The sequence below is a fragment of the Phodopus roborovskii genome, unplaced genomic scaffold, assembly GCF_943737965.1.
Source record: "Phodopus roborovskii unplaced genomic scaffold, PHOROB, whole genome shotgun sequence".
Classification (NCBI taxonomy): domain Eukaryota; kingdom Metazoa; phylum Chordata; class Mammalia; order Rodentia; family Cricetidae; genus Phodopus; species Phodopus roborovskii.
The window spans coordinates 5085105-5109155 of record NW_026125295.1 but is presented as its reverse complement, the minus strand read 5'-3'; the positions used below and the strand labels follow the sequence as shown (position 1 = coordinate 5109155).

General features: G+C 41.6%; 1 protein-coding gene across 12 annotated transcripts in view; it reads left to right on the top strand.

Moving 5' to 3' along the window:
- The window catches only part of Rbms3 (RNA binding motif single stranded interacting protein 3), a 1220120-nt gene that overhangs the window by 980492 nt on the left and 215577 nt on the right, over positions 1 to 24051 (top strand). For all 12 annotated transcript variants that reach the window (XM_051202110.1, XM_051202071.1, XM_051202118.1 and 9 more), the window contains one exon: positions 18121 to 18278. In XM_051202110.1, coding sequence (XP_051058067.1) covers positions 18121 to 18278 — 158 coding nt within the window. The remainder of the gene's footprint in view (positions 1 to 18120; positions 18279 to 24051) is intronic.

Genomic DNA, 24051 nt, shown 5'->3' with positions numbered 1-24051 from the left:
ATAGCTAGGCACAACTTCTTCATTCTCTGCTTCCTGCTCATTGATGGCTAGCTAGCATCCTCATCCTCCTGCTGCCAAGACCTTCCCCATGTAATGGGTCATGCCACTCTAAACTTCAAGGCAACTGTATGTTGCTTTATATCAAGTATTTGAGCACAGCAACATAAACCTATAGCCTAAAGCTACAGTTCAACAGAAATGGCATATTCACAACATCACTCTGTTCTAGTTGAAACTCAATGAATACCACCAGAAACCTGGACTTGCATAATGGTGCATACACATAAATAAATGATAGATAGATGGATGGATAGGTGGATTGATGGATGGATGGATGATAGGTAGACAGATAGATCTTAAAATTAGTGCTATGGTACCTTTTAGTGTTATGTTATAGTGTTATGTTTCATTTTGAAAATTGTTTAAGCTGTTGACTTGAGTTTCACAAAAACAAAAACTTATTAAATGAATTTGGCTTGGAATTAGTACAGAATTTCTAACAATTTGTCAAAGTCTATTTGGCATTTTGTGAAGTTTACTTATGCAAAGCAGCCCTCTCAGCATCGATGATGACAAAATGAAGATATTGATCAGCTCTGAAAGTAGCATGACTCTGCGACATCCTGCAGCTTCTAATGTTTAACCAAGACTCAGTAGCTCCAACTGTGGATTGAACAAACACATCTCATTAGTATGAAAATTTGCCTTTATCTTTAATAAATGATAAACTATAGGCAAAACAAAGAATTGTTTTAAAACATTTTTATTATTACTGGTAAATATTTGATTTGTATACTTAGGTTTAATACCTGTACACCTGAGTCCACAGAGATTAGGGATGGAGAATGTTTAAGAAGCAATGTTTGAAAAAATGAGGAACAAAAACGTTAAGCTATAAATTCATTAGTTCAGGATCAAAATACTTGTGTGTATAATTCACTAATTGTGTAATAATTTATTACTGAAATTGTTCCAAAACATGTTAAATGGGAAAAAAACACCAGCTAAAAGTCTTTAATAGCAAAGTTCAGAAATATACTTAGTCTAAGTGCTCCATCTTATAAAAGATTAAGACAACATAATTTTATTTTACTTTTTACATTGCACACGTCTTTGTTGTTTGGTCTTTTGTATTATTTCTGCCTCCTCTTTCACAATGCTTCCTGAGCCGTGAGTGGTGGGTCAGGTAATATAGTTGATTCATCCAGACATGAGCACTCATGGTTAATTATTCTTGGCACCACTTTGACCAGTTACGAGTCTCTGTATTAACTGAAACCCACTTCAAAACACAATTTCTCTGATCAATGTTCAGAACAACACAGATTTACAGACATAAATATTCAGAAGTCACTCTGACAATGTTATTATTTAATATGACAACCATTAGTAGGGCTACTAGGGTCTATGATTATCTAGTCATGGATTTTGGTTCAGATTACCAGGCATGAAATTCCTCCTGTAGAGCCGACCTCAAATCCAACCAGTAAATCAGACTGGTTACCACCCTAACCCTCATGCCACTATTGCACTGATGGGCATATTGAGGCTGCACATTTTTGTCTTCTTGCATTCACACTGATTTCTAAAGACAGGAGAACACACACACACACACACATACAAACACACACACACACACCAAACACTCCTAACAAGAGAAATTGTACCTCTGCTATTTTTAACAATGTATGAGCAGTGTCCATTCATTTGACTCATTGGTACATTGTTATTTCATGATCTCCATTTAAGGTTTATGGGTATCCACCCACCCATCGATCCACCTGTAAATGTCTATGTAGCTACTCATGAGTGTTCCTCATTTTGGAAGCATACTCAGCGTTCATGGAAATTCCTGCCAGTTTTTCATTCTATTAGAATTGTTCTTCCATCAGTTCATGAAAATATTTTCCTACATTTCTGGGATTTATGTGCAAGAAACTGTAACTGAGGAATATCCATTGGGGAGAATGCCAGCATATATACCAAGGCTCTGGGTCCCATCCCAGAGCATAAACTAGGGTAAGGGAGGCACATAGGCTTGTAATCCCAGCTACATCAAAGGTGGAAAGCCGAGAATGAGGAGTTCAAGGCCCTTGCCCTGGACCTCAGCCAGAACTTAGAGTCCCAGAACTGTGTGGTAGACTGTCTAAAATCAACCATGGAAAGTTGTGTATATTGCTTTTTCTTTCTCATGAGCCTGATGACTGAAGTCTGATCCCTGGAACTCGTGTAAGTGTAAAAGGAGAAGACTGATGCTCCAGGAATAATAAAAGTCCCAGAGACTGATACTGGGACTCAAGCTTCAAGCTGAAGATCACAGAAGCAAGGCAGCTGGCCACTAGCTCTTACCTCTACCTCAGGCTGAAAGGCTGCCTTGTCCTCGGCATGGCTGGAGATTAACTCTCTCATGTGACTCTTTACTTCTTCCTTTCATACCCCTCAAATCCTGGGATTAAAGGTGTGGGCTCTCAAGTGCTGAGGTTTCCTTTGTGTGAGCTGTCTCTCTTTTAGCCTGGATAAATTTTGTGTAGCTTTGTGTGGCCTTGAACTAACAGAGATCTGTCTGCCTGTCTCCTGAGTCCTGGGATTAAAGGTGTGTACCACCTTCTCCTAGCTTCCATGGCTAACTAGTGTGGCTGGCTTTACATTCAGGTACTTCAGACATTTATTAAATCATAAATAATACATCACCACAAACTGAGCCCCTATAGACTTGTCCTTTGACCCGCACAGATGTATCGTAGCACAAAGGCCCACACAGACATTCTACATACAGAGACACACAGTAACAATAATAACAACAGCAGTGATTTTATAAAAACAACACAGGAATTTGAGGAGCTGCCATTGCATGAATGTGCCTCCACACCCACACAACAACCAATCATAGCTAAAGAAAATTAGTTAGAATTTACAAATTTGGGGGCTTTCTCATCCTAAGATAAAGCTTTTACAAATGAGGAGAGCTCATTTCAGATGTCACCAGCTGCTGTCAGTGTCTTGGTACTCACCACTATAATTGTCTATGGCCTTCTCTCAGGGTCTAGATCTCATGAGGAAGAATTCAGAAGAAAAAAACAAAAAAGACTAAGTATGTAAATGATCATTGGAAGGCAAATGAAAGCCTTCAAGTCACCTTCAAGTGAAGGTTCATAGTGTACTGCAGTGCGTGGATCAGAATGTCACAGAGCACAAAAACATAACAGTTCCAAAGTCACTCCATGCCCTAGTACTTAGCAGCATGGTTGTATCACAAAAGAACCATTGGGGTTTGCTAAACCATATCTGTTCTGATGTTAAATTTATGTTTTAATCGAATTCTGTTGGATGAACAAGTTTCCTCTTATGTAACATGGAAGTGTATCTTGCTTAATAATTGCTCTAAAGCTACAAATAAAAATATTTATTCTTCGTGATACATTTACATGTACTACAGTATGACAATACATGAATCTAAATGGGGGTTACTGTATACTTATATATGATATGAGCATGGTTATAGTAATATTATAAATATTATGTGTGTATGTATGTGTGTGTGTATGTGTGTGTGTGTGTGTGTGTGTGTATCTACATGCACAGACATAGAAACACACAGAACACAATGCTGTTTTGTGTGTTTTTGTTTTACGTTTTTCATAAAGGTAATCCACACTAGGGAGCCTCAACCTGGAATCACGGATAATTTCTTTTGCAGATAATTATTTGTTGTAGATCATCCTATGCATGCAGAATGCAAGTCACAGCCCCTTAACTACTGTTTGGGCAAGTGAAAAGGTCTCCAGGTATTGCCAGATGTTCCGCGGGAGTCTATGTCAGTCAGATACAACAGTACTGCCTCACTATATGTGTGTGTGAAGTAGCCTTGGCTGTGGATGAGGAAATGATGCAGGTGGTATACGGAATGGCTGCATCACAGGGAGCAGATCTTACACAGCTGGATGAGTGCTCTCATGGTAGAAAGTAATTGTATCTGTATTCAAAATACTTTTATCCAGCTCCTGGCTTGTGCACTAATTCTCACTGATAACTGGATTCTAGTTTGAGTCCTCATATTTATAATTCTATCCAGACATCTAAGCAGATGTGTTACCCACTCTCTTCAGAGAAACCCAAGAACTAATAATATGCAAATGAGGTGACCAAGGGGCACTAGCAAGGTATGTCACATATGACACACACACATGTCGTATCTGGGGAGGCAGACACGGAATCCCATATTTTTAGTGATGGAGGGAATGCAGCTTAAATGCAAAGCACAAAATGTTCAGCCTTTCTGTTTCTAAGATAAAGTACTTATGATGAATGCTCTAGTTTTGTGGACTTTTTATCAATGCATCAATGCTAACAGCTTATTTCTTTCATTTTGCAGCTGCTCTGTTATTTTTGAATAATTTCAAACATTTTACAAAACATTACAAAAATAACACAATGCTTTTCTCACAGATTTTCCACACAATTAACATCTCCTACATTTGCTTCATTGATTTTTTTTGGTACAGATATACACTTATTGTTATGATACCAAGAAGTTTGAAAGTAAGCATTTGTGTATACATATATGTACATATATGTATGTATGTATATGTATATGTGCATATGTGTATACATATATATATATATATGATATAACTTTAGACATGGGTATTTTTATTATATGTGTTCATTACAAAGAAATCATTCACATAATCCCAGTAAAATAAATGCAACAAAAATTGACATCTATATAGTAGAAACATCTACATCAAGACAGCCAGACTTTTGCCTTGTTTCCCTCAATTGGCAAGAGGAGGCCAGAAAGCCATTCTAGAAGTTAGGAGCACATACTGTTCTCATAGAAAACTGAAGATAAATTGCCACTCACTCTGAGTACTTCACAGCCACCTGTAACTGTAGATCCCAGAGATCTGACCCCATCTCCCGTCCTCCGTTGGCACAGCACTCACATCCACATACAAACACTCAGAGTAGCTCAGAGTCGGCTGACAATTACAAATCAAGTCTTAAAATTGCATGGGGTCTAGGCTGGGACCCAGACCGTCACTTGCATTTATACTTCTCTGTATCCATTCACAAATCGCGGTTCCTCAGTCTTCCTTCTTCTGGATGTTTCTTTTTAATATTAAGGCCATTTGTCATGTAGAGTACCCTCCGTACCAGGTGTGCCTGGTGTTTAGAGAGGGTTAAATTATGGTTTGATTTTGCTGGAAGGAGGACTGAGTGCAAGTGTTGTCTCCTCCGTAAGTGTCGTCAGGGACACTCCATTCTCACATATTACTGTACTCTGAGCACTTGGTCAACAAGATGTCTTGATGCTCTCTACACCAAAAAGCACTACTAATAATTGTCTTGTAGTACAGTTCTGACAGAGTCCGCTCTTTTTCTTGTTCTCAAACTTCTGTTTTTAAAAAGTCTTAGATTTGTTCATCTGATGTATTTGTGTTTTACCTACAAGCATGTATGTGCATCACATGTTTACAGTAGCTGTGGGGCCAGACTATAGAAGGTGTTGGGTCCCTTTGAACTACAAGTACACTTAACTGCTGAGCAGTCTCTTCTGTCTTCTCTCTCTCTCTCTCTCTCTCTCTCTCTCTCTCTTTCTCGTGTGTGTGTGTGTGTGTGTGTGTGTGTGTGCTTGTGTGTGATTTGCATGTGTGTATGCAGATGAATGCCCAGGTGCACTAGGGAGTTAGAGAAGCATATTGGCTGTCCTACCTTTCACTCTCTGAACTGTTCCCAGAGACAGGGTCTCGTGGTCAAGGATGTCCTCCACATCCTCTTGTGTCTGACTCTCAAGCGCTAGAATTACAGGTCTATTCCACATTGCCTTCTTGGCTATCCTCAAACTTTTTCCTGATGGTAATTGTCACCCAAGTCCATTGAGAGCCAAGGATGCCAAACAGTGATTCTGCAACTCCAACACTCTGTCCGCTTCTATTGTCTTTCCTTCTGGAAAGGGCGGCTTCTCTTCTCCCACTTTTATTTCATAATGTGCTTGTGAAAGTAGGAACTCAGAGATCCTTACTTCGATTTTCATTTTATGTGTTAAAAAAAAAAAAAAAAAAAAAAAGCATCACCAACATTAAGATAATCGATGCTCTGCTGCTGCTCTGAGTGCAACTCTAGGAGTGCGGAAGTAGAGGCCAATATGAAGTATTTGCCTTGCTTATTCTCTATGGAGCTCGTCGGCTTCTTTTTCAGCCACACTCAGGAGTCGGTTTCTTCTGAAGATGCTCTCACTCACAAACGGGGTCCATTTTCCGCCTCAGTGAGGCACTGAAGTAGAGAAGAAGTTTCTGTTTCTGGAACCCAGAAACACTGTGCTAAGCATACCAATGGCTCAGCGATTGGGTGGGGAAAGGATCTTAATGAGTCCTAGCAGTTAATGTATTGGGGGGAAGGGTGTTATGAGTCCCAGCATTTACTGCAGGTCCCCAGCTGTATGAATGGAAGAAGCCTAGCAATTCAGTATCTTCTGAATAATAGCATTTATTTTACTCTAAGTGGTCCCTGGGAAGTATGAATATTATAGCAGATTCTTTGGTGTAATAGCTTCATTGGGCTAATTGACTCGGATAGTGAAATTGCTCTTTAAAAAATAAAAAAAAAAAAAAGCCACACAGTTTTGATTAATGAGCCCAGTAATAAAGCATTAATCTTTTCAGCTCAGAAATGATGGGAGCAGTGTTATGTTTTGTACCCGGTAATATACTTTTAGATTTTTGTGCCGATACAGTGGCCACATTTTAAAGATCTCATCACCAATTTAATGTGCCCAACTCTGCAAAATTTAATACAAAGTCTAGCAACTTTGTTGTGGAAGAATGTCATGGGTCGAATGCTAAGTAGTGGTAATTGTTCTGTTATGAACATGGATTATATTCTGTTAATAGTGGTCCTAAGTTTTCTGAGTAATTATACTTATAGGGATATTAATGAGTTGCTGGAGTTCCCCTGTGTACCTGGCTCTCTGCTAAAGTTTCAGTACACCAAGCATTGATTTCCACATTACGTTTCAGAAGTTGTAAACATTTCTTCCACTCTTGCGTCTCCAGAAGTTTTCTGAGAAGTAGTCATAATGAACTAAAAGTGTAGCCATGGCTAATGTTGGTTACCATGCTACCCCATTTCTGGGAGGTGATGTCGGACAGATGACTTTGGGGGAGTCAAGGCTACATGCAGTTATGTAGACAACTAAACTGATGTGTGCAGCTGTCTTAAGCCTTTATGTCTCTGAGGGGGTTTATATTTCAAGGATCAATTTCCACGCTCATGGTGGAGCCAAGACATCACTTACACATTGTCCCAGGCTGCCTAATCACCAAGGAAAATAGAATTCCAAATTATGAGCTGCAAAAGTCTGAGGTCAAATGTCTAACATTCCTGGCTTTGCTGTTGTGTGTCAGTTGTTATAAGATAGCACCCGCTTATTAAAATTCTGTCATAAGCTTCCCACTGGACTGAGATATCTGTGGAAGGCATGGATCATTACCAATTGGGTTTATCTTTGGGAATACAGCTCGGGAGCCAGCATGTGCTAAAAAATGAGGGAGTTACTGAGTGATGGCCCATAATACCTATAGCAAGGAAAAGTAGATGATCCATTTAGTGAAGTGGCCTAAGTCCCAATCAGTAAAGCAAAACCTAATTAGTGTGGGGACCTCAAGTTCCTCAGTTGCCTGTAGTGTGTTACTCTTCTCAACCATAGAATCCCTTCCAAGTTGAAGCTGGGAAGACACATGGGGCGTGTGCGTGTCTTCTGCAGTGACCGCAGTGCTGCCGATGAAGCCATCTGTTCCATCCCTGAGTCCCACTGGTACATTTTAAGGAAGTTAGAATAACACAAGAGCCAGATACAAACCAGCCACGATGTTGGAAAACATTCCTTTATAAGCTCAAGTAGTTCACCTCACTTGAAGGAAGCAATCCAGTTTCCCCTTCCCTTTGCTGTTCTCAACCAAGGTCTCTTCCCGGTAGTTTGAGACAAGGAGGCAAGCCAGGAGGAATCTAGGATCCTCAGTGTGCAGTGCCTGTTGATAGAGCAGTTTTCACTGTGAGAGGCAGAGCCATGTACAAATATTCACATATACATGCTCACACACACATATTCGCTCACAAGCATGCACACGCGCAAACACACACACACACACACACACACACACACACACACACACACACACACCACTTACTACACTCTCAGAACGTTTTCTCCCGGCTTGTGTTAATGGTCACAGGCTGCCAGATCTTTGCAACCTGTGCAGGTTCTCCTTGTAGACAACAGGATTGCCTCAGTCTGGAGTATACTGTCCTCCTCACAGATGGACAGAGTGTTAATGCCGGGCTGCATTAGCTCTTAAGTGCCAGCCTAGAGCTGACAGTTTCCCCTATTGTGTGGCATGCACACTGCCCCACAGAGTCAGTTTCCCATGAAGCTGGCAGGGCTAGTTTAGGAATATAAGCGGGTTCAGGTAAAACAGCAAGACAGCAGCACATCTGTCTACAGAGTTGCATTTCCCCATTCCCCACAGGCCCACGGTAGCTTTTGTTGGTATAACTTTCCTGAAGTTTAGGTTAGAAGAAAGTTAGTTTTATTTTCTTTTTCTCCCAGCACTGGAAAAATATCACAGTTCTAGTCTTACTCATAAGGCTTAACCTTAGTTCTCCTTTGCTCACACATTTCTCCAATATCCTTAAGATGTTTCTTTTTGAGAAGGTGAAGTATCTTCCTAAGTAGCTTATGCCTAAGGAAAACTGGAGGAAGCCAGCCAGCAACACATCCCCCATTTTAATCTCTTAAAAAGTTGTGACTCGGCTATTAAATGTCTACAGCATCTGTCTTGGATTGGTTGGATTCACTTCTGGCTGGACCTTCTCAAGAGCTGTGTGAGCCTGGGCTATTGCAGTACTCCTAATAACACGGGCTTTCTCTCGTGTAAAATGGGGATATGAATACACTCTACCTCTTGGGTTTTTTGAAGCCATAAAAATATAATGAATTCAAATGTCTTTAAGTATCGTTCTTGGCACATTGCTAGATAACACTCTCGAAAAGATTGTAACACTAAAAACAAATAATTTATGTAAAATGATGTTAGAATTAATCCCACATGGCAATGAAGATTCTCAGTGCCCTTCTCATGAAATAATTGGGATGAAATTATATGACAAAGTTATTCATTCATAGATACTTGTTCATGTCTTTTACTGATGTATAGTCATTGAACCTGACACTAGGTTATATAAGGTCATTTCTGTGCATGTATATAATATACTTTGAGTATATCTCTCCACCCTTTACTCATTGTATATATAACAGAAACTCAAATTTCCTGAAAGGTCTTATATTTTGTCAAATTACCATAATTTTGCAGACTTTTATGATCACATGATCATTTATGCTGTGCTCTGTGGCCTTGGTCTACATAGACTAGAGTAACAAGGGTAATTTCATGCCCTGAACAGGATTGTACCTCACAAACACATTTCTGAGTGTATTCTAAATGCAAAGTTGAGCTTTAATCTTATGCCAGCATATTCTAGGCAGAAGAGTTTTGCTGGTTTATTGTTTTTTGAGACAGGATTTCTCGGCATAGTCCTGGCTATCCTGGAACTTGCTCTACAGACTACAGTGGTCCTCCTCTGCCTCCCGAGTGGGGTTAAAGGTCTGCATCACTAGCCCCAGCTAAATACTAAATGTTTACATATTCTCTTTTCTCTTCCTCCTTCTCATTCTCCTTCTTTGTCTCCTCCTCCTCCTTTCTTCTTCTTCTTCCTCTTCTTCTTCGTCTTCTTCTCCGTCTTCTGCTTCTTCTTTGTCTTCTGCTTCTGCTTCTCCCTCTTCCTCTTCCTCGTCTTCCCCTTCCTTCTCTTCCTTCTTGATTGAATTAATGACAGAATGTCATAGTGACTTATGAAAGCATGTGCATTGAACTTTAATCCTGTACTTGTTTGAAAGAGAATCACGTCATCCTTAACAACTCACATGACTGCTTTCTGTTTGGGATACTCAGCAGCTGGATGGTATAGAGCTCTTCGGAGTGAAGAGAAGAGACCAGAAAAATGTGGAACCAGTTCACAGTATTGGGTTACTCTCTGTATCTTTGTTCCCTGCTTTCATGTCTGACCAGCAGAATTATCAGAATAAAACCATCCATGTGTCTTTGTGTCATGGTGGTATAAGGTGGTTATAAGGAAACTATCAAGAGACATTTTACAGTGACAGCAGTATTTTACAGTGGAAGTCCAGCATGTTCACACAGAACAAGACATCCTCCAGACAGGAGGTGAGGTGGGGTGAAGGAGACTGATGGTTCTGAACGGAGTCCACTGTGACATGTGGCAGGAGTCTAGGAAAACCCTGAAGGGACCCAACCATCTGCTGCTCGCTGGCACCCCATGTAGACTCCAACTTGCTTGCTCAGTCACATGCATGCATCTGAACTCACGACTGCCCAAAAGATGCAAACAGAAACCACAGGGGACCAGTGGTTAGGTTGTCAGGGATCTATTTCACTACAAGCCCACTCCGTATTCTTGGGAATTAAGCCTCTGACTGGAACTGAGGCCATCCCCTCCATTGCCAATACTCTGCTTGCATTAAAACTGAAATAATTCGAACCTCTATATGACCTGACTTTCGTAGAGAACTATTTCTATACATTTTTTACTTTAGGGAAGTTGTTCTTAGCAGAGTCTCATCCATATGCCGAGTTCTTATGTGCCACGCAAACATTGCCCAAACTAAGATCGTGTTAAATGTATTCTTCTCTGCAAATGTTAACGCTGATGAGGAGGACCATCAAAATCTTTTCTTCTAGCCTTTTGAAAAGTGTGATACATTCTTGTTATCTATAGTTGCCATCCTGGGCCAAATCCCAGCAGAACTTCTTGCTCCTATATAACCCTGTAAATCAGTTCCCCCTTCCCTCCATCCCATGGCATGGCACGTCTCAGACTAGTGTAACCCCATTTTACTCTCAACTTCTTTAAAAAAAAATGTGTGTGTGTGTGTGTGTGTAGCTAAGATAAAACACTCTTATGGAGGGCAGAGACCATCCCTAAGGCATCTGTCTTCCCTGCTTGGACTATGTGTGCCCCAGGGATCAAACCTGGGTCGTGGGGATGGGCAGCAAGCATGGTTACCAGCTGAACGGTCTCACTGGCTCTCGGGTCTCAGCTTCCTTGGAACCTACTGTTACACATTCCCGGTCTGAATGAGTTTGTGTGGCTGGCTTGTTTCACTTGACATAAAGCATCTGCAACTTGTCTCAAATGGAAAACTTCCACTCGTGGTCCGACTCTTACACAGCGGTGGGTGATCCCATTGGCTTAATCCTTGCCAGTTGCCCAACACTTTTGTGGATTCTCGGCTTGGTATTTTGAGTAGTGTTGCATTGAGCACAGGCCCGCAGGTGCCTCTTCTGTATGCACAGCTCATTCGCTTCACTGTACCTGCCAAAAGGACGGTGGCGGATGATAAGTCTCTAGGGCAGACCGCTGCCCTAACCTCGCATGCCCTTTCCTAAGGTCTCTAAAACAGGACAGCTTTCCTGGTGGGTGTTTGCTTGGCCAGCGATTGACAGGCCCACTTTAGATTAGCTCTGGAGGGCTGGGGAAGCAGGATGTCTTTGTTCTTTACCAGAAAGCCTCCGGCTATATCATAATCTTATGACCTTCTGGGTAGTTCAGAGTGTTGTGTCTCACCCAAGACCTGACTCAGATCTCACTCTCTTGACCGCTGAGTACAAGCCTGAAGCTTCTGTCTCCAGCTTTACGAGGTCCTATTATGAGAGAACGGTCCATCCACGGTGGCCTCCAATCCTGCTAGCGCCCACCTACCTCCCTAGCAGCAGGATATGTCTCCTTACTGCAAGAGCATCCCTTTACTTATTTAAAGGCTACCTTGTTCTGACACAGCACTAGCTACAACGAAAGCAAAGTTGAAATTAATTAGGCCCGTTCTGGCCATTTATACACATGGAAACCTTGAGGGGAAGAAAGAGAGAGACTCGTTTCAGGGGGAAAATGTATGCTTGGGTAAAATGACACATTTCTATTCCCATTAACAACAGAGAATCTACTTTTCTAAATTCTTTACAAACAAGATTAATACAACTATGTGATGTGTCAACAAGTCCCTGTTGAGGTTAAAAGATGTAGAGACAGCTCACTGATGGTGGCACAGCCAACTAAATGGAAGGCAGCTATATATTTTTACCAAGTTAACTATTCTGCTGTTATGCAGTGTTCATGCACTGACTGTGTGGAGGGGAGAAGGTATGCTAGCCAAGTCTTAGACTCTGTAATTCAAGCAAGCATGGATCTAACATTTCCAGTATACTAACTGATGTATTGCTAACACTCAATAGAGCGGGATGAGTCATTTTCTAGCCATTGAATTTTAAAGTAAACTCAACATTTTAAGTTGGTAATGCCATTGGACCAAGTGTAAAGGGACTTTATCTGGTTTGTTTCTAGCATGTCTCCAATCCATTGAGTGACCCTGAGACATTTAGCATCAGTCCCTAGTCTTCATTTTCTGTGGGTGAAATGACTAAATCAGAAGAATTTGTTCTCACTTGTGTCCATCTGAAGCTAACTCTTCTTAAAGAATTAAGCCAATGGCTGAGGAAGTCATCGCTTGGTAGACTGATTGCCAAGCATGTATGAGGTCTTCGCTTCAACCCCTAGCCCTGCAAAGGGGCCAACATGCAGATACAGGCGTTGATTTTGGTACTCAGGACCGCAGGGAACAGGGCCAGGGTTGAAGATCATCCTTAGCTACATAGTGAGCTCCAGACTAGCCTGGGAGTGTAAGGCCCTGTCTCAAAATAAAGACAGAAATAAACCAGGGAAACAATTGAAGAAAAATTCATGTTCTTTTAGATTGTGACTGTCACAGATGAAATTCATCTCAACAATTAAAAGTACCCATTTGCTTTAAAACACCAATCAACCTTTCCCAAATGACTACCTATTTAAGATAAGTCTGATGTGTAAATAACCCTGTAAGTAGAAATACAGAGTGTGTAGTATTTTAAAGTTCATTCCACAAAGAACTTAAATTCTATTGTCAGCCAATACATTCCAGACTAGCACTGAATTTCAAGGGATGGAATTATTTAATGAATATCACTGCCCAGAGCCGTATTCTCTCTGTGAATACAAATTAAGGAATGACCCCATCAAATGCTATGTTGTCTCCATGAATACCAATTAAGGAACTGGCCTTGCTGTTTGCATTTAGATTCAGAAAATAGCTTAGTAGGCAATCCCTTGCGGACTGTGTTCTGGGCATTCACAGTGCATTGCTGAGTGGCTGTGGCATACTCAACTCATAGGGAGTCTGGTCATGGATTTGAATTGGGATTAACTAGTCTACAGAAAATGACAATATGTGGGACAATGATGTAGGTGTCTTGGGTTAGTCAACTTCACCAAAGGCCAATGAGCACAGGGGACTAGGACAGCTCCAACCACATCATGAGTCTGCCACGGGTAAGGTCTGACTGAATGCAGAGGCTCCCAAGTTTTGACTATGTAATCCTCCATGTATGTCTTACAGAAACCCGTGTTGATCCTAGGGAGGGGGAGATAGCTCTGTTGCTGAAGTGCTTGCCATGCAAGTGTGATAGTCTGAGTTTGATCCACAGAATCCATGGGTCATAGTTATGTTTCTATTGCCCTGATAATACGCCATTACCAAGACAACTTATAAAAGAAAGCATTAAGTTGGGGCTTACGGTTTTAGAGTGTGATTGTCCATGACCATCAAGGTAGAGTGCATGGCAGCAGGCAGGCAGGCATGGCCTAGAACAACAGCTGAGAGACAACAATCCCAAGGCATAGAAAATGTTAACTGGGGACGGTGTAACTCTTTCAAAGCCTGCCCCTAGTGGTGTACCTTCTTCAGCTTGACTGCAACTCCTAACCAAAGACTCCATCTCAGGGGAGGTGGGTGGAGTTCCTAAGTGAATGCCGGAAGTTGCCCTCTGGCCTCCAGGTCCTCTTTGCATGCACCCCTCCCCCGGTGCACTGAAAGAAAGTTGTTTCTCTTTTAGTTCTTTGTTGGAGCTGATTCTTCCCAGTTTAAAGCAAGGACTCTAATGCGCCTTTCACCTCTCTTCATTAAGGATCCCCTTTGCATGAGAGTCAACTAGAAATGTCAAAGGCATCCACAAACAAATACTGTTAATCCCTTAATCTGCTTGCTATTGTAACATTCTATTTATGGCAGGAGACCAGATGCTGGCTGTTCTGTTACAGCCATAGCATAAAGTTGTGATTTTAAAATGAGTTTAAATCCTAAAGGCATGATGGTTTTAGAGAAACCTTTTAAATAAACAGTACTTGGCAGGGAAAAAAGAAAATCTTAAAAATTGATATGCAAATGATTGAAACTTAGGGAACACTGAGTGGCTGAAAATACACTGAACTGGTTATAAGTCTAATTCTAAGTCTGTCACTAATTATCAGCTTGTCCTTGGGCAGGGTGATAAATCTTTCATGGATCTGTTTCCTCATTATCCAAAACGAACGGTGATATTTGCAAAAATACCTTTACGTTATGATGGGGAGATTAAAATTAAGTGATGGATAGTAAAATACAGTAAAAGTTGAAGGTTTATATGCATAAGGCTCATTATTATGTGTATGAAGCAGCGCATCACAGAGAGAGAGAGACCTTCGGCTGGTTAATGGAAAAACAGTATCTCATTTTCTTATTATGATCATGGCATTTAAGGTTTGTTGGTGATAGTATATGTCACCAAGGGTGTGTGTGTGTATGTGTGTGTGTCAGAAAGAGAAGGAAAGGAAACAGAATACGTACATTTCACATATTAGCACCATTCCCAAATGCTAAAACTGTGGCCTTTTTCAGATGCATCCCTTTATTCTTAGAGTTTCCCTGGTAGTGAAAGTGTTTAAAAAGTCAGTTGCATTTAAATAGCATGCCAGGTGATAGATTTTCTTTAGAGGCTTTATTTATTTTTATATTTTATGTGTATGAGTGTTTTGCCTGGGTGTGTGTGTGTGTGTGTGTGTGTGTGTGTGTGTGTGTTTGTGCACCACACATGTGCAAGCCCAGAAAAGGGAATTAGATCCGCAAAACTGGAATTACAGATAGTTGTGAGCTACTGTGTGGATGCTAACAACTCATATTGGGTCCTCTAGAAGAGCAACAAGTACTCTTAGCCACTGAGCCATCTCTCCATGACAAAGTCTCATTCATCTCAAAAATTAATAAAAATATTTTGGACTATTTGCATTAACTTGTTAAGAATAATACACTTTAATATTGTATCAAAATTATTTCTTGACCAAAAATACTATTTGGAACTGCATTGTTATAGCTTCTCATAAAAAAGAAAGAAAGAAACAAACAAACAAACAAAAAAGAACCAAAAAAACCCCAAAACAAAAACTAAAACAAACAAACCCCAAAATACTTACATTTGCTTATTCCAGAAGATTTTTGGATTTCTTTTGCCAGATTAATCTTTTGTTTATTCTTTAAGCTAAAGTTTTGTTTTGACTAAATTATAATGGTTCAATTAAATGTCTAACTTATTTTAATATTAGTGATATGTCATGACATTCTGATCCTGTTTTGTTTCTGCCAGTATTACTGTTACAAAATACATGTAACTACATTTTCCTTCATTAATTAATATATGATTTATAGAATATTCACACGTATAGATAATGCCAGCAGTTGTGGTTTTCTTTGCTATTAAGCAAAGTTTGGTAAGCGTTGTCACCACTGAATGCAATGTTAGATATAATGAGCTCATTTGCATATCAGTTTTCCTGCTTAGCCTGAGATGGCAAGTCTCAAATTGATGCAATTATCAGAATCATTTGGAGGGCTTGTTAAAATAATCCTGCATTTGGAGTTCACAATTCAGCAACTCAAGGAGGTCCTGAGGATGGGTATTTCTAACCAGTTTGAAGTCACATATTCAAATTTTTATTTATTTCTTCTGAGAGAGATTCTCATGATATCCAGATAGCCTTCAGAATCACTATGTAGCTAAGGCAAGCCTTGAACCGCTAACTCTCATGCCTCCACCTCCTTTCTGAGTGCTGAGATTATAGGTGGACACTGCATACCGGGCTTCAGGTAATGTTGATACTGAAGCCCTGGGTCCACGGCGTGGTGCCCACTGGTCTGGTGGGTAGCAGCATCAAATAACAATAACATTTGTTGCCTAGATGGACATCTGAGGTATATGCCCTGCCTTTCACACTTATGAGTTGTGTCATATAGACAAGTTAGGGATTGTGTGTGCCATCTGCAATGAGTGGGAAAGGACACGGCAAGGGCCTAGGACTAGGATGAGCTGACTAACGTAGCCGGTGTGGAGCGCGGCATCTGGAGTGGAGACGGCAGAAAGAGCGGCAGGTGGCAGAAGTGTCCTCCCAGTGCTGCAATTCCCCACGGTAAACCACGACCGAAACTAGTAAGTGGAGACTCCACAAGTTAAGTTCACTATGGAAACTGTGTATTGACACTATCCTGAATGCACAGTAATCCCTTTCACCGACCTACTGTGGCTGTAATTTGGTCTGTTGTCCAGTGTGCCCATGTTGTGTATACTACCCACATGTCAAACACTCAGGGGCTATGCCAGGATTTTTCTTCTAACCAGCTTCCAAATCATGACACAGAGGCTTAGTAGTTTTGAATGCTCGGCCTTACCTTAGCTCTTTTCCAGCTAGCTCTTTTAACTTAAATTAACCCGTGTCTCTTCATCTACCCTTTGCCTTGGGCTTTTTACTTTTCTTTCTGTGTATCTTACGTTCACTACTTGTCTCGACTGGCTGTCTGGCAGCTGCCTGGCTGCTGGCCCAGGGTGTCTGCCTCATTCTCAAATTTATTCTCTCTGCCTGCTGGCCCAACCTACCCTTTCTCTTGCCTAGGTATTGGCCATTCAGCTCTTTATTAGACCAATCAGCTGCCTTAGGAAGGCAAGGTGAATCAAATGCAGCACATCTTTACATAGTTAAACAAATGCAGCATAAACATAAATATATACACATATAAATAACTACACAGTTAAGGTAATATTCCTCACCATAAACAAGCGTAACACATCTTTGCCTAGTTAAAATAATATTCTTCAACGAAGAGCAATCTCAGTTATCACAGACCTACTGTTATACCCAGGGAGTTCCTGTTCAGGAACCATTATTTCTCTGAGCAGTGACCTCAGAGAGCAAATGTAATGATGATGGCTATATGAACATGCCAAGAGAAGCTAGGTGTTTCTTTCAGGTGAGGAGGTGAATGTTCACGACTTGTGAAAAAGATTTGTATTAATGGGATGGCCAAGATCTATAATGACATTGAGACTTCTATCCATGAAGTAGTGAGGGGAGGCAAATTACAGGAGTTTTGCCGTCAGCCTTCTACAGAAGTCATACAAAGTACACAGCGAGCACTTAACAAAGATGGCGTGGATGAAACTATAGGGTTCATTGCCATCTGAGGTTTAAGGCGTCACTGGTGGATGCCTCACAAATACGGCATGGTTTTTATCTGTGTTAATCTGTGCTTACCTACAATACGAACTTATATGTATTTTACAAGGAAGGGTGGGCAAATGGACAGACTTTCATTTGTGGTATTCTTTTCATGAGAAATTTTCTGCAAGAAAGGGAATTGAGTGAAAAGAATTGATGGCCGGATGCAGTAACACACACGCATCATCTCAGGTCATGAGTTCTAAGCTACTGCAAAGGCTGATCTTAACCTTAATGACAGTTTGACACAAGCAACGATCACATAGAAGAGGGAGCCTCAACTGAGGAAATGCCTCCATTAGATATTGTACTGCAAGCAAGCATGTAGGGCATTTTCTTAATTGGTGATTGATGGGGAAAGACACTGTGTTAAGACGAAATGTGAACTGAAATAAACTTTTTCCTCTGCAAGTTTCTGTGGTCATTGTGTTTCTTCACAGCAACAATCACCCAAACTAGGGCAGTGACCCTGCATTTTGGGGCAGCCCGAGAGCAGTGCCCTTTGAGAATGTGGAAGGATAGACCCTGGTTTGCAGTTTTAGTGCAGTGCTTCTCAATAGACCTCATGGCATTTATTTCTTTTTCTTCCCTTAGCAACAAGAACAAGACCCCACAAATCTATACATCTCAAATCTCCCCATCTCTATGGATGAGCAGGAGCTGGAGAACATGCTCAAGCCCTTTGGACATGTGATATCCACCAGAATCCTGAGAGATGCTAACGGAGTCAGCAGGGGCGTTGGCTTTGCCAGGTAATTCTTTTTTCTGTAAGGGACCCATGTGGGATCTGTTTTTCCTCGTATCTTCTACTCAATCCCACTCCTCAGAAATATCTAGGGCCTAAAGCAGTAGAGAATGCAAGATAAAATAAACTACAGCTAGCTTATCAAATATTTCATCTTTCTGGAGCTTTACTTCAAGCCACAGAAGAAACCATGAAATTGTAAATACATTGTGCTTGCTAATACATGCACACAGACTGTCTGCATGGGTCTCTGATCATAACAATACTCACATTTAATATTCAATCCTGTCTACACTTGCAAAGCAACTAAATCTGAGGGTACCAGTTTCAGGAGATTCTGCATAGTGGAGCTGGGGGATGTAGCTCATTTGGAAGACTGCTTGCCTAGCATGGAGGAAGCTGGGTGTAAAGCCCTGTGTAAACCAGACATGGTGGCGAACACTTGCAGTTCCAGGGCTGGGGAGATGGAGGCAGGAGGATCAAAATTTCAAGGTCATCGTTGGCTACATGGCAAGTCCAAGACCAATCTGGGCTACATGAGGTACATTTCAGAAAAGCAAAGAACAAGAAGTAAGTGCCATGCAGTGAGCAAGACTTCTTCCTAGTTTGCCTGCGGGTTTTCAATAGAGAGAGAAGGCAGTGAGGAGCAGAGCGAAGAGAGGGGAGACTCAGAGGGTGGCTCTTGTCTGGAAGTCCCAGAGAGGGTGTACGTAGAAGGGGAGGTCAGCAAGGCGTTGGCATTTAGGGGGCACACGCACTGGCTGTGTGTTTTTGATATTTCAGGCAGAACAGAAATAAATATGTATTTCTCCCCCTCTCATCATCAGCAAGGAAAGAACAGCTTTCGTTTTAACTTTAAGGGAATGTTTATAAAAGAGGGTCTTGGCCAGGAATAACGTTAGACAGCCAGGCCTGCCGTGCTTTCCTGAGAACACAAAGGCAAAGAGGTCTCAAAGAGAGAGCAGCTGCTCAGTGATAAGAATTTGGAAGATTAAACTGAGTCCCATGTGACTGAGAGTGGGTGGAAAGAGGAGTTGGGGCAGTGTAGACTAGTGGTTCACCCCGAGTTGATCAGTGGAACATGCACACGGTAAACCAGACATGGCGGCTCACACTCATAGTCCCACTGAGTGTGATGGGGGCCAAGAGGATCAGAAATTCAAGGTCATCACTGGCTACATAGCAAGTCCAAGACCAGCTTGTCTGCGTCCTCTTCCAGCCCTACCTCTGGCTTGCATGTTTGTTTACTTTGTTCATTGTTGGATGGGTGGGTGGGTGGGTGGTAAGTGATGTTTCTTGATTTCTATCCTATGAAGTTCCAGAATAGCTCAGCTAAAGAGTTCTAGCACTCAAAGCTGAGTTCACTAAGGGCACTCACTGGTCATGGTAGATTAGGGTCCTCTTTTAACTTAATTACCTGTCTCTATATGCATTTAACTTCTGAGATATTATGGGTTAGGACTACACATGAACTTGAGAAGGGGCTACAGAACAGTCAGGGTTACTCACTTGTCTTTCATGCCAATCCTTGCTGTATATTTGGGGTTTGTCTAAAGGGAAGGAAGCCTGGTCTTCTACAAAGGGTGTGTTCAAACAATGTAAGTCATCAGATCAAAACTGCAATCACAGCAGACAGAATCATGAAATAACAAAATGTAGATAGATCTCTGGAGGAATTGTGGGAGGCTGGAAACTGTCAATAGATTATTCTCCCTGTTGTAAATTCAGCGCCTTCTTCCTCTGGTGTATTTCTCATAGAAAAGTCATAGGGCGCCTTTCAAATCTGGGCACATCAGAGTTCTTCAGAATTGCCTGAGTGATTTCATTCTGCAACTATCCCCAAGTGTCACCCTGGCCTGACTCACCTTCTAGGGCATGGTTCTCCCTGTCTTGTGACCTGGATGAGGCTACCCTTCTTCAGTGACCACCTTGTCTACAGCTTTTCTGCTGCCTTCTGCCTACTCAGCTCTTAGGTACTGACTGGGCCATTTTTCTTCAAAGAATTCTTCCCTGACCTCTAACTCCAGACTGCTACCCAAGTTAAATGATCTTGTTCATACTCAGGAAAAAAAATTCTCAAATAAAATTTATCATAGTGGTACCTAATCCTTTACTTATTTCTGCATTTTCCAACTGAATTTCTGGCTTGATTTCTTTTTTATTATTAGATGTGTGAATGAGTAGATGAATATGTGGTTGGGTAGATGGATTGGTGAGTGGATGAATGGATGGATGGATAGATGGATGGATGGATGGATGGATGGATGGTGGGTAGATGGATTTTTGGACTTGGATGGTGGATGATACATTGGTAGGTGGGTAGATGGATTGATGTGTGGGTGAATGGGTGGGTTTACTGGTGGATAATGGGTGGAGGGGTAAGTAGGTGAATACATAGGTGGATAGGCGGCTGGTGGGTGGATGAATGGGTGGATGAGTGAGTGAGTAGAAGAATGAATGAGATGGGCTGGTGGGTGAGTGGGTGGACGAACAGATGGATGAGTGAACAGGTAGATGTGTGGATGGATGAGTAGACTTTTAACTATATGATTATCATTCAATGGCATTCTGAAGTAAACTAGCTCAGCAATCTTTAACTTGGGTCTGTGTCCTTGAATCACCAGTTGAATTCTTCTACTGAACCCCGGCTTGTTTGGTTTTGTTTTTCATTTTGCCGACAGGAGCCCTCTGTATCTCAGGATTATAAATGCACACTCAACAGGCATTTCTTCTCTCAGGGTTGGATTTACTACTTTTAGAAGGCAAATGCCTTTAAAAGAACACCATAAGTTGAAGCAAAGATCCTGACTTTTTATGCCTAAGAGTTAGACCAGAGAATGTGAGCATGACTGTCTTTTGTCAGCTCTGAGAAGTAGATGTAGAAATGAGCCCTCTTTTCTCTGTGGATTTTAGATTTTAAATTCTGAGGAGTGAACCCTCTATGACTGACCCAATGACATGGACTATGACAATGCTTTTTAGCTCTACCATGTGTTGCTAGAGCCATCCAGATTCCTGCATACTCACAACGTAACATTTACTCTGTTTTCTGGAACAATAATGGCTCTTGTTTCTACTATAAGGACTATAAATGAAATTTCCGCAGAGTTCTCTCTTTTTCGAAATGGAAAAAAAAATCACTGCATGTGTTTTATTGTGTGTGGAGAAGAGGGGACATGTTCCAAAGGCTGAGTGCAGAGGTCAAGGAACAACTTCCAGGCATTGTTTTTTTTTCCACCTTGTGTGTTCTAAGCATTGAACTCATCAGGCTGTCCGGCTCCAGGACAGGTGCCTTTAACCCCCGAGCCATTTCTCTGTTGCTGCTTTTAAAAACAGCACCTCTTTTTCCCACTAGCCTTTTCTCCTTGGGAAGTCTATTTCTGAACCACAGAACAGAGATGACTGGTCAGGGTTGTTGATTCTTCCGGGGCTAACACATAGCAAGCAAGAGACGGTACCAAGTTGTATACAGCTGCCTTTGGGCAGCTGTGTTTAGAGTGTTAGCCACTTCAGAGTCCCCTGAGAACTTGGTGTGATGTGTGTTTTCCTGTGATGACCCACTGACTCAGTAGGCTGATGGAAGGTGTAGACAGTCATCTGTAAACTGTATTCTCAAGTGCTGGCATGCGCCAATCAGTTTGCTCTGGCATTAGAGAGGCATCACCCTGGTGTGTCAAGACTGGTTCTCTGCATTATTTGGAAGATCTGTGCCTTAGTTGGAGCTTCTGTTGCTATTATGAATCACCAGGACCAAAGCAGCACAGGGAGAAATGGCTTTATTTGGCTCACACATCACAATCCATTGAAGGATGCCGAGACAGAAATTCAACCAGGACAGGAACCTGGATGTAAAGCTGATGCAGAGGCCATGGAGGGAGCTGCTCACTGGCTTGCTGCTCATGGCTTGCTCATCCTGCCTTCTTATAGAATCCAGAGCCACAAGCCCAGAGATGGCCCCACCCACAATGGGTAGGGCCTTCCTGCATCAATTGCTAATTAAGAAAGTGTCCTACAAGCCTGCTTGCAGCCTATTTTATAGAGGCATTTTCTCAATTGAGGTCCCATCTCTATGATGACATTAGCTAGTGTCAAGTTTGCATAAAACTATCCAGCATGCTGTGCAGACAGACATTCACTCAGACTGTGGTAAAGCCACACACACTGTCTAGTTCTAGGTTGGAGCAATGGGTCAGTCCATAAAGCGCTTGGGCGGAGTACTTTAGACCTATTTCCAGGGTCTGGAATGAGACTTTGCACATAGCAAATCTTTAGCAATTGTATATGCATATGTGCAGGTTCACTGCCGTTGTGTGTGTGTGTGTGTGTGTGTGTGTGTGTGTGTGTGTGTGTGTAAGCACCTTATCCTTATGCCCTGAATTATCTCCCCAGTCACTTGAGTAACTTTTGAGGACTACATGAAACATTTCGATGCTTTGCTTTGCTCACTTGGATGATAACAACATACAGGAAGATGGCATTTGCTAAAGACAGTAAGCCAGTTCTGACAGAAGAAGCAGTGTGGTGTCACGGAAAACCACAGCAGATTCGGCACAACTATGGTCTTAGGTTGGTTCTTCAAGAAGCTTAGATTGGCAGGCTCTATCAAAGGAAGACTCTGTGCTCCCTGGGAAAGCAAACAGCTCATATTCATATCTAGTAAGCTGTAACATGTATCTCCAAATGTGATCCTCAGTTCATGTTCAAGAGATCTGAAATTCCTTTGATTGGAAAGAAATGTGCCCCCCATTATTATTTTACTTGCAAGCTATATATTAGTCTTCTTTGATAACTGTCTCTTCAAAGTAAAAGGACTATATTCATATTATATTTAAAACAGTGAACTTCAAAGCTTTCATTTGAATGCTAGTAGGGTGCACAGGCAAAAAAAAAAAAAAAAAAAAAAAAAATTCTCAGTGCTCCAGAGACACTGGGCAGTCTGAAATTACAGATGTTTCATTCTTATGTTTTCTTTTCTGTTTTAAGAGTTCTCTTGTAACTTAAAACAATTTGGTGGGATCCTCCACCCTCCAGGTGGCATTTTAGAGCTGTGTCATAAATCTCTAAAAACAGAAGTTAATGGTGGGAATGTTGATCATCGGGGGCTCCTAGGTAGCTAGTGAGTGTGGCAGGCCTGTGAAAAAGAGGATACGCCCCCACAACATAAATCAGGGAGTCTGAAGGGGCATGAGTGCGCACCCAAACTATCCGTTCCCTGTTCCCAGAAACGTGAGACCATTTGTCCAGGAAAATCACAGGGAAGTGTTGTGGGAGACCACTGAAGCTTGACTCGGCGTGGAGAAATGATTTGGGGGTGGGGTGGGGAATTCACCAAGCTCCAACATGTGGGAACACAGCCTCTCTTTAAGAAGGCTTTTACTGTTCCCCAGTGGACTAAGGGGCGTGAGAGAAGGCTGCAAACAGAGACCTTTGTGTTCGGGTGTCTCCTCTGTCTTCCGTGATCTCAGTGTGGTTCTGCCAGAGGCTTCCTTTAGGTGACCTTTAACATATGGCTGCACTGCGCTAGCCCTTCCCTCTGGAATGAACACACTTTCTAAACGAGTCTTTGCCTTTCTTCTTCTTCTTTAATCAATTAAAGAAAACCCACCAATTTCTTGGAGTTTTAGATGGATACTAGCCTAATTATTAACACCTGATAAATGCCAGGTTAAAAAAAGTACTGTAGACTTCCATGTCTTTTCTGGAAATGTTTTTGAATATATCAGCATTTGATTGCTTTATTGTCCAACTGGACACTTGATCTGTGTCCTCTCCTACCTCTT